General features: G+C 45.8%; 1 protein-coding gene across 1 annotated transcript; it reads left to right on the top strand.

The window, feature by feature from the left end:
• The first annotated feature begins 2851 nt into the window (after nucleotides 1–2851).
• Nucleotides 2852–8827, top strand: KCNA4 (potassium voltage-gated channel subfamily A member 4). The gene is made up of 2 exons (XM_066551898.1): nucleotides 2852–3309; nucleotides 4125–8827. The coding sequence occupies exon 2, from the start codon at nucleotides 4922–4924 to the stop codon at nucleotides 6881–6883; it is 1962 nt and encodes a 653-aa protein (XP_066407995.1). The 5' UTR covers nucleotides 2852–3309; nucleotides 4125–4921; the 3' UTR covers nucleotides 6884–8827.
• The last annotated feature ends 2577 nt before the right edge of the window (nucleotides 8828–11404 follow it).

Below are 11404 nucleotides of genomic sequence, written 5' to 3' on the forward strand. Positions count from 1 at the left end.
TCCCATTGCCCCACAACATTTTGCTTGTTCAGAAAGGAGCCCTTGATCTCACAGGGATGATCTTACAGATGGATGTGTTGCCTTGAGAGGTGAATAGAAGTAACAGTGAAGCAAGCATAGGAAAGAGCAGAAGAGCAAAAAGAGAAGGTTGAAAGGGAAGTAGAATAATTCATGGTCTGGAAGTGCAGTCAGTACCGAGCTGTAGTTCAGTTTTATTCACTGCAGAGATTACAGCAGGGAGGTGAGGGTTGGACTGAGGCCAGACCCTGCCAGTGTGAAGTGCAGCATAAATTAATATTGGGCACAGAAACATAAATGAAGCTTTGTAAACCTCATGTTCCCTCTGCACAGAAATGTATTAAATGGTTGTGCATTTTTTCATAGCTAAGCAGTGATGCATATTTCTCACCTACATCACTGTAAAGCAGGACAAATCTGTGTGGCAGCATACCTTAGAGATCCTTTACTATGATACAACATTTCTATCAAAGACAGTGATGTGTGGGTATTCTCTCTTTGTTCTACCAATAATATTCTCCCTTCCCAATGTGAAGGAGCAGAGGAAATGTAATAGCTCTTTAATAAATATTGCTCTTTCAACACTGTGAAAATACAAAGCTGAATGAAATGAGTTACAGTATTCATCTGCAAATACTTAAAACTTGTTTTTTGCTTTTAAATCAGTTAAAAATTGGATCAAGTAAGACCTCTGAGCTAGATTGAATTGCATGTGGTTATGTGATCCCTGTTACATTAGAATGGATTTTAAAAGGCACAAAAAAGCTATTCTGCTTCTCCCATTGTCAGTTATGTGTGTATAGAATCACACACCACAGTTTATTTACCTCTGCTCAAGACCATGCTTTAGCTATTAAAACCAGAAAGAATAACAGTGCTCAAAAAGGAATACCAAAGTGATTGGTCTGTTTCTACTTGTCTTTTTCACTCAGATGTCCACTGAATTTTTCATTTTAACAGTCATGAGATAATGACAAGACAATGCATCTGAGATTTTGAAAGATAAGTAAAAGCTAAATAAGCCATTATATTTTGCCCCAAGTCCTTGAAACATCTCAAAAAAGAAATAAAAGGGTGTTCAAATCCTACTGATAAAAAGCAACAAAAGAGTTGTTAGAGAATGAAGGAACTGAACTCTGAAAATGCCCCTATAATTCAACTTTACTGATGAAGGAGTGAGTCTAGGTGCTCCTAACAAGCCAATAAGTTTACCTATGATAACTCTGATATTTTTATAGCTTCATACATGTCCTTGTCCTGAAGTGATGGCAGTGGTTTGATCCATGACTTTGGTATGCTCCTGTGCCAGGTTACAGAAGAATCTGGGTTTTGGTATTGGAAATGAATTTATAGATGTTTAACTGCATCCAAAATCACCCAAATTTTGGACTACTTTTGTGCTGAGAGAAGACATCATATTTTAATGGCATTTGGGATGACATTAGTGATTTATCTATGTTTTTCACTTTATGTTGACTATGGAACCTGAAGTATTGTGATGGTTGAAAAAACCAATTAGCTCTAGGTGCTATTTATGTTTCACAGTGCTGTTGGCAAGACTTGATGCCTGGCACCCAGCATGTTTATCTGGCTGATCCCCCATGCTCCCCTACATAGTCATAGGTCATCCACTGACCTGAGTGGGATGGAGGGAATGGGCAGTAACTGCTGTAGGCAGCAGAGACACAGATGCATCATGACCCACGTGGATAATGTGGGTTGTGCTGCTGGGGATCTAAAGGGAAATAGTCACCAGGCTCTCTTGGTTTCTCTGTGGAGGAGGACCTCGGCAATGAAAGAAATGCCCAACCCACTTGCTGTGCCTGCTGGATTTGTCTCCAGCTGCAAACACCTTGAGGCAAAGTGTCTGGTGTGAGCGCTGCCTTTGATTTCTTCTCGATTCAGTCTTTTATTTTTCCTCGAGGGGAAGCAGGAGTGTCCCCAGTTGAGTTGGAGGTGCAGCGTCAAATATGGCCAAGCTGCATTTTCACAGCCATCCCTTGCAGAGAGTGGAATGTGCCACAGCTGCAATTCTCTAGGTGCAGAAGGAGCAGGCAGTCTATGCCCTGCTCGTGCTGCAGCTGGGAGAGGGAATTGGTTGCAGCCATTTGAGGTGTTAACTCTGCCAAACACACCCTCTAGCCATGAACTAGGACCGGCTTTCTGTTCAGGTGCAGAATTAGGGCTGAAAGTTCATTTGGCTTCATTTGCGAGATGGCTGCAGGAGCAGAGGGAATGCTGGCTCGTCCTGCCGAGGGGCACGGGGCCGGGCGAGGCAGCGGCGCGCAGGTGCGGCCACCTCTTCTCTCCTTCTGGGAAAGCTGATCCGAGCTTGGCTTTGGAATCTGTTGGAATTTATTGGAACCCGGATCGGAGCGACCCTCAACCCAAGCGTTTCGCTTCCTTCAGGGCACGCCCAGGGGAGCTGGCTTGGCTTGGCAGCATCGCTCCGGGCGGACAGCGCGGGCACAGCGACTCCGATAAGTGCGGCGTTAGCAGCGCTCGGGGGGCGAGGCGGGGGCAGCAGCCGAGCCGTGCCGAGCCGAGCCGTGCGCGGCGCAGTGCGGGCGGCGGCCGCCAGGGGCCGGCGGCGGGCCGGGAGCGGCGGCAGCGGCTGCGGGCGGCGGCTCCGGAGCAACAGGGCCAGCTCGGAGCGCCGGGGGCGCGGTGCCGCGGGCTGCCCCGCTCCCACCTCCCATCATCTCCCGGCTCCCCCGGCCGCCAGCAGCGCCCGCCCGCCCTCCGCTCTCCGCGCTCCGGCCGGCGGCTCCTCGGCCGCGTCCCCCCGGGCTGGGACCACCCAACAAGTGGATGGAGCGGGCGGCAGCCGGCTGAGCCCCGGACGTGGCGGGGGCAGGCGCCGCTCGCAGCCAGCCCCGCCGGAGCCCGGATCCGCGCACGGATCAGCCAGCGCTGATTTATTGACAGACCTGCCGCCAGAGCCGGGCTTGCGGAGAGCGGCGATCGCGCCTGCCCCTGCACACGACAAGCACACGCACAGCGCCTTCGTTTTCCCCGTGGGGACGAGAGCCTCGCTCGTTGTTGCCTTGTGGCCAATGCCGAGGCGAGCGGGAGCGGCTGCGGCGGTGCCCGGTGCGCCCAGCCCCGCCGCCTCCCCGGCTCGCTGCCCCGGCATCCGGCTGGAAGGGACAGAAAAAAGTGGCCAACCTGTGGTGCGCACTGACCGCAGGCACCTGCGAGTGTGGATCAGCCGGCACAGCCCCTCGGCACCGCTGTCACCCGGTCCTTACACCAGCGGGAACAGCGCTGCTATTTCTCTGCCTAGGATCAGTAAGTATAACGGCGTTTGTAGGGTCGTCTTCTGCATGGCACGTAGGTACGGTTTCAAAAATAGCGTCATTTAATAGTTCGTGTTCACCTTCTCTCGTGCGTTAATAGATGTGGCTATAGATGAGGTTTCTGTTTCAAAGGGGGGTGTGAGGGGCTGTGTATTTTTTGGTGTGTGTGCTCGCATGTAGATGTTGCTTCAGTGCACCTGCAGTTGTTTTCTTGACATATCACGGTGTTTTCACTTGGCTGAGCGTTGTACGTGCCCGTTTCCAAATTAAATCCAGCGAGATGTTCATTGTGATCGAAACACAATTCTGCTGTAGGTTAAAATGTAACATGCCAGCATCCGATGTGTTTCTGCAAATACAACAGAAGATGTTTGTCTAGATACATTTATTCTTTAACGTTTCATGTGGATATATGTAGGTGTATCTCTCACATATGTGCTCAAAGACCTGAATGCATTGTGTGTTGCAGTATTTTTATTAGTGTTTATGTGTGTTGGTGTTTCAGGAGCATGCATATGTTTGTGTATGGATGCAAGTGCTTATATGGGTGGGGATTTTGTATCTGTCTCCATATATATGTGACATACCCACCCACATCCTTACCCACGGAGTCGTTCAAAATCTCTGTGCATGTGATGTGGGCGTGTGTGTAATGTAGAAGTGTGAATAGTGTGGGCAGGAGAAGATTTGAATGCCATGGTAATAGATGACACAGTTTCATTTGATCGGTGTGACCTTTTAGGAAAACAATCCAATCTTTTCCCTTTTTGTTTTGTTTATTTTTGTGTGTTTGTGCATGTGCCTCAGGTTAAGTGCTTCTTCTGCATGACCATAACCAAAGGGTGACCCATCCACTCCCTTGTGTCCTATGGGGACCTCAGAGCCAGTTTCTCAGTCTTCATCTCCTCCTCCTCCTCCATCGCCTCCTCCTCCTCTTATCGCTGCTGCTGATGCCCTGGGTGCTGCTCCCAGGTTTGAGGCATTGTTGACAGGCTGAAGAAAGGATTTGCAAAGACCTCCTCACTGTGTAAATGAAGCGATGGCTGGAATTAACTTCAGCTCTCCAAGAAATGACATTAAACAGTAAGTGTGCTAGGCCAAAGCATTACCGGGAACAAATTATGAGGAAAGAGACTATTTGCATTTGGTTTCAATGATGAGCTAAAACCATCTGTGGAGAACAGGTACTCTTTGGTTTGCATATATTTTTTTTTCTCTGAGGAATGCAGCCTTTATAGCCTGCGAGGCAGTCATGATTCTGATCAGGTACAGCTGTGATGGCTGCAGGAGATAAATTAAAATAAAGGGGCTTGGTGGATGGAAGAACAAGGTCGCAGCTGTTCTCTGGTCCAATCTGAGAATTTCATCTTTTCTCATTAGCAAAGCAGTAGTTTGTGTCAAACCTTCCAGAGAACAGGAGGATGTGGCTCTGTAGTTTTCCAAAGTGCAGATTCAGTGCTACAACCACATTGCCCCGCTCGACGCGCAGGTGACCGCCCTCCGAACGCAGATGGCTTTGAACTTCCCAGCTTGGAAAGTCCCGCTGTAAATAGCCCAAAACCTCGTCAGGGCGAGCGCCCACAAACCAAAACAAGACTTGCAGGATGGAGGTCGCCATGGTGAGCGCCGACAGCTCCGGCTGCAACACCCACATGCCCTACGGATACGCGGCCCAGGCGCGGGCCCGCGAGCGGGAGCGGCTGGCCCAGTCCCGGGCGGCGGCGGCGGCGGCCGTGGCGGCGGCCACGGCGGCGGTGGAAGGTGGGGCGGCGGGCGGAGGGGGGCCCTACCACCACTACCACCAGGAGCAGGCCCGCGGGGCCTCCTCCTCGCGCGGCCTGCCCCGCCGGCAGAGCGGCAAGAGGAGGAAGAAGGGCAAGAAGAGGAGCCACCACCTGGGCAGCAGGGAGTGTGGGGCCTCCTTCCCCTGCTCCGAGCTGCTGCCGCTCAGTGGTTCCGAGGAGAGGATACTGAAGGACTTGAGCGAGGAGGAGGAGGAGGACGAAGAGGAGGATGAAGACGACGAGGAGGAAGGGAAGCTCTACTACAGCGATGACTATGGGGAGGATGAGTTTTCCTACTCGGACCAGCCGCCCGATGACGGGGGAGGCCCCGGGGGTTACAGCTCCGTCCGCTACAGCGAGTACGAGTGCTGCGAGCGCGTGGTGATCAACGTGTCGGGGCTGCGCTTCGAGACCCAGCTGAAGACCTTGGCTCAGTTCCCGGAGACCCTGCTGGGGGACCCAGCCAAGCGGGGCAGGTACTTTGATCCTCTCAGGAACGAGTACTTCTTCGACAGGAACCGGCCCAGCTTTGACGCCATCCTGTACTACTACCAGAGCGGTGGGCGGCTGAAGAGGCCGGTCAATGTGCCCTTTGACATCTTCTCTGAGGAGGTGAAATTCTACCAGCTTGGGGAGGAGGCCATGCTCAAGTTCAGGGAGGATGAAGGTTTTGTCAAGGAGGAAGAGGAAAAGGTTTTGCCGGAGAATGAGTTTAAGAGGCAGGTTTGGCTGCTGTTTGAGTACCCGGAAAGCTCCAGTCCAGCCAGAGGCATCGCCATTGTCTCTGTCTTGGTCATCTTGATCTCCATCGTCATCTTTTGTCTGGAGACTTTACCAGAGTTCAGAGATGACAAGGAATTCGTCATGTCCCTGAGCTTAGGGAAGGGGCTTTCCAACGAGTCTCTCCGCCTGGACGCCGGGGAGCACACCATCTTCAATGACCCTTTTTTCATTGTAGAGACCGTGTGCATCATCTGGTTCTCCTTTGAGTTTACAGTGCGCTGCTTTGCGTGTCCCAGCAAAGCACACTTCTTCAAGAACGTCATGAACATCATAGACATTGTGTCCATCTTGCCTTACTTCATCACCCTGGGCACGGACCTGGCGCAGGAGCAGGGCAGCCAGCAGGCCATGTCCTTTGCCATCCTGAGGATCATCCGTCTGGTCAGGGTGTTTCGCATCTTCAAGCTCTCCAGGCACTCCAAGGGTTTGCAGATCCTGGGTCACACGCTCAGGGCCAGCATGAGGGAACTTGGCCTCCTCATCTTCTTCCTTTTTATCGGAGTCATTTTGTTTTCCAGTGCTGTTTACTTTGCAGAAGCTGACGAGCCTGCCACCCATTTTCAAAGCATCCCGGATGCCTTTTGGTGGGCCGTAGTGACCATGACTACGGTCGGTTATGGGGACATGAAACCCATCACCGTGGGCGGGAAGATAGTAGGGTCCCTGTGTGCCATTGCAGGAGTGTTAACCATTGCTTTACCAGTGCCAGTGATTGTCTCCAATTTTAACTATTTCTACCACAGAGAAACTGAGAACGAAGAGCACACGCAGATGATGCAAAATGCTGTCAGTTGCCCTTACCTCCCTACAAATTTACTGAAGAAATTTAGGAGCGCATCATCTTCGTCCACAGAGGATAAATCAGAGTATTTGGAGATGGAAGAAGGAGTTAAAGAATCTCTTTGTGTAAAGGAGACTAAAAGTCAGGACACGGGGAATAGCAGTGAGTCAGAGAAGAAAAACTGTGTAAATTCAAATTCTGTGGAAACTGATGTGTAGTTTTGAGCGTTTCCAAATATATTTATGCATTAAAGAGTGCAGTGAAAATAACGAAATATGCAAACAAGAGTCTGCAGCATACAGTAGTATGCCATTTAATGGTTAAATAGGAATAAAAAGCATTGCTGAACATGTATTACATATCAAGTAAGTGGTACAACTTGAGGAAAGGATTGCTAGATCTGATAAATTTTCAGACTTTATATTTTTATTAGAATGCAAGTGTTTTGCACATGAGGCTGAAAAATTTATTAAAACCAAGTCAGTTTTAAAGTGGGTGCATGAACTGTCGACATCACTAAAAACAGCTCTGTGGTAAAAGTTGGCATTCAGAGGTATTTACTATGTAAGAAACAATGAAGTTTGGTAGTCATTTATCTATTTATCAGTGCTTTAATAGCAGCTACCATAAATCATTGGATACCATAGTCATTGTTTTTCAAATGGTAAATTTATTGTAAAAAGATATTCTACAGAAGATAGATCTAAATTTTTTTTTTTCTTGAAATCTATAATGCTTGTTTTTAACTGGAAATTTACTTTGGAACGGCTGTTGACCCTCCAGAAATTGTTTATTTTTATAACTCTCTTTGGAGGCATTGCAGCATTTGTTGTCTAATAATGAAAGAAATGAAGTAAGAGAATTGTTAAACCTGGTCTGACTGCAAAGGCAAAATGACTGGAATGCTTTTTTGCACTACTTTATATGCTGGAGATATATTGAAAGAGACTTCATACTGTGAATGTTTACTAATGTAATAGTTCAATGACAATCATTGGGAGAGTGAATTCTGCATCATATTTTGTTGTTTCTTCTTTCTCTGTGATGCTGATGGCAAAACAGCTGACATGACATCAATTCCATACACTTTTTAATTATGAATATCTGTGATCTGGAAAAGGATTGTGAAGTAAAATTTTCTAATCAAAATTATTTGAAATCGGTGTTTTCTACTGATGCCCTCAAGAAATACCAACCTAATTTATATATATTTTTTTCTTTTTCTGCTTAATTCAGCATTCAGAGTCTATGATTAGTACATGCACTTTGTCAGTATTGAGGAAATTTGGTGTATGGGAGGAGCAGGTAGAAATAATCAGACACTCAGTTGTTACAGTGCTGACAATTGAGGATTGCTGACTTTTAATAATGTGCTATTATTGGTGCTGCATTTCCCCTTGATTACAGCTTTCACCCATGCATATTTGAAGCAACGTTTAAGATCTAAACCAGGCATTTTGGGTTTCAAAATGAACATATTGGGTCCCATGGAGTCCTTGTGAAAGCATTCCATGGTTTCTCTTCACTGATTTTTAGGCCAGCTATGTTTTGCTATGTGTCAAAACCTCCCACTGCCCTTCCTAGGAGGTTCAGGTAGGTAAAGATTAGCTGGCCTGCAGTATATTCCAGAGTCCAGAATGAGATAGGTAAGATATTGCTGCATACAACATAAATAATAGATTCAGAACAAGGTTTTTTCAGACTTGCCATTACTGAGGGAAGGCACAATTAATCCGTCACTGTTTTTGAAGAGGCACTGTGGAACATTCCAGATTATAAAACTTGAACCAAATTGGCATATGCACTTTAAGGTCTGGGACAGGATGTTATGGAAGGAAAAAGGATTTACCAACACCACAGAATTACAGTAGCTTGCAATGTTCATTTAAACCTGAGTGGAGATGGAGGGTTTTTTGCAGGGAGAACTTGTTGGTGACTGACTTACAGCAACAACAGATGCACTCTGAATTGAGCATCCATGATATTACACAAGATAAGCCTTGTTTGCTGAATCCAGTGGCACCAAACAGAGCTGCAGACACAGGCTTCTCTTTAATGGTTGGGTTTTGCCTTCATAGTTTTTCTGTGAGTCTCTTCGAAAAGTTTCTCTGCTTGTCTTCTTTTGCATTGCAGAAAAATAAAAAAAAAGGCGACACACAAAAGACTGCGTTGTGCTGAGCCCTGCTTCAAAATGTGTGTTTAAGTGTCTGATTCCTAATTTAAAAACACTGAGCAGGCTTCACTATATTTTTGATGTGAAGCATTAAAAAGAGCTCCTTTTTATTGTGGTGGTGTCAATTCCAGCTGTGCTTTGAATGAAGTGACTCAGTGATTTTATACATAGGCATTTGCCAAAATTTAATGTTACATTTCACTCCAGCTGACCCGAGCTCAACGTGCTAAATACTTTTTTTCTATGGGGGCAACATCAGCAGTGAGGATGAGTGTTCTATAAAACCTGTAACTGGAAGTATTTCTTTCACAGCTAGCAGTTAATGGCCTAAAGGGCACAAGGGTTCTCTTGCTGAATGGCGGGGTCCTAGTTCTGTCTAACACCAGAGAGCATTTAGTGCCTGGGACCATGGCAACGAGCTAGGAGTGAAAGAAACACTGAGCAGGTAAATAAAGAACTTAGGGAACATAAGTAGTACGTGTTTGCAGCATTGTTGACTGGTTGGAAGGGGAGGTGGTTCATGAGAGGTGGGATTTCAGACCTCTGATGGAAAGGAGAAAACTCTTTGAATCACTTGGAAAATGCATTCATGCTGTAGCCAGGGAGCTCAGCATGAGGGGAGTGCTTTAATAAACAGCTGAGACCAGATGCTGACAAACTCCTGTTCAGGAGTGCAAGAAGATGCAGTTTGTTACATCATCAATTTCATTTACAGTTCTGTTCTTCGTTATGGTCTCTGCTGGTTTTGTCTTCTATAGGTAACACAAAAGAATAGTGATTGCTATTAATATCAAACTGGTTTTTTGCTCTGTTTCCTTGATACACGACTGTTTAAAAAAAAAAAAGTAATCTTAACTTCTTCAAACCAAGTGTGCAGTGTCCCTGCTGGGCTGTTTTCAGAGCAGCACCTTGCTCTCAGAAGGAGAAGCTCTGACTGTAGGGGCTCCTAGCAGTTGGCAGAGCAACGTTCTGGGTGTGTCCTCAGGTAATGCTGGGGCCTCCTGCAGTGAATAAACGCTTGGTCATGATAAATAGGATCTATAGAGCTCAGTGCTAGGTTGTGCTGTCAGCATTCTGAATCACAGAAAGAATTGTGCATTCCAGAGTGGAAGCAAATAGCTCTACTTGGGTTTATAATTTGATTTTTCAGCTATCTGTTGGTCCAGTCACAATATAGTTTTATCATGCCAAAGTCCTACCACTAACATGCTAAAACCCAAAGATCCCAAGTGCTTTAAGAAATAGAAACTTGTGTTCAGTATTACTTTGGTTGAAATTGTGTGCCAGAGAAACCCTTTAATTGAGGTGTTATGGCTCCAAATGACTGCTCCTGCTTCTGTCAGACCTTTCCTAGTGATACTGACACCTCTCAGAAAAATAATTTTATTGTGATTTGGGCATTTTACATTTTTAAATTCTAGTGGTGAAATGCATTCCTGATGTAGCTGATGTGAATGGATTTACACTGGGGATCATTTTAGTTCTACTAATGTAGTTCAAATGATTTCACATTGACATACATTTCAGCTAAAAATAATGCAAAATGAGATATTTCAGGTTTGCTTGCAGTGGTGAAAAAATTTGGAGGAGTTCCATTAGAATTCATGGAAACACAGCAGCACCAAATCTAATTTCAAATATAGTCTGATAGTTAACAGTGTGCTGGCATTTATTTAAAGAATTTCCTAGGTATTTTTATAGTTATCTTGAGTGCCAAGGCCAGACTCAGAAGGAGAGAGTTTTGCCAGCTGAGGCATTGGATTTAATGGCTGACTTTAATTTAATTAGATCCATATTTTTTTTTCTTTATTACATTTCTGATGTTACATTGGTTCCTTGAAAACATCAGCCTGGATGCTGAACTTTATGCTAGAAGAAATGTTGTGTAACCCAGTTAAGAGTGAAGGTGAAGGTTTTGAGTGTTCAGTGAAGATTTCTGGAGTGACTCCACAAGTGGCTAATTCCATTTGATGGAAAATATAATTTGTTTGTATTTGAAGGAAAATTCTTCTGCTTACATAGCTTTTCGTGTGTAGAATCCACCTCTGTGGTGTTCATGTAATGCAGAATAAATCTGGGAGATCCAGGGGATAAAAATCCCCAATGTGATCATGATTACATCTAATTCATGGAAATAGTGTCCACGGTGTTTGGGAATACTGATAGGCATCCTTGTGGTCATAAAAATCGGGATTTGAGCATGTTTTCAGCCTGTAAAGATTTGGAATGTGAAAATGGTTTTCATAATAGTGGTGTGGAAAGAGTTTGGGATCAGGCCATAACCTTGAAGAAAGGGTGTTAGAGTGCAACTCCTGACATGGAACATTGCTGTCAAGTTTGCTGTCAGGTGTTGAGAGCCATTTGACTTGGGATTTGAAAATTCAGTGCTGAGCTGCCCAAGAACATGAGGTACTTCATATTTGCATAAGTGTAGGATAAATGTGCTATGGGAAACCAGCTAAATATCAGAAAGTCTGTTCCATTTGTAGCTAGTTCCTGAAAAGTCTTTCTTGCACAGCATTGAAAAATGAAATCTGTCTTTCTGGCCATCCTGGATGCATAAAAC

The sequence above is a fragment of the Molothrus aeneus genome, chromosome 6, assembly GCF_037042795.1.
Source record: "Molothrus aeneus isolate 106 chromosome 6, BPBGC_Maene_1.0, whole genome shotgun sequence".
Lineage (NCBI taxonomy): Eukaryota > Metazoa > Chordata > Aves > Passeriformes > Icteridae > Molothrus > Molothrus aeneus.

Excerpts from the sequence above, each read along its gene's own strand:
- KCNA4 (XM_066551898.1), top strand. The coding sequence starts at position 4,922 with ATGGAGGTCGCCATGGTGAGCGCCGACAGCTCCGGCTGCAACACCCAC.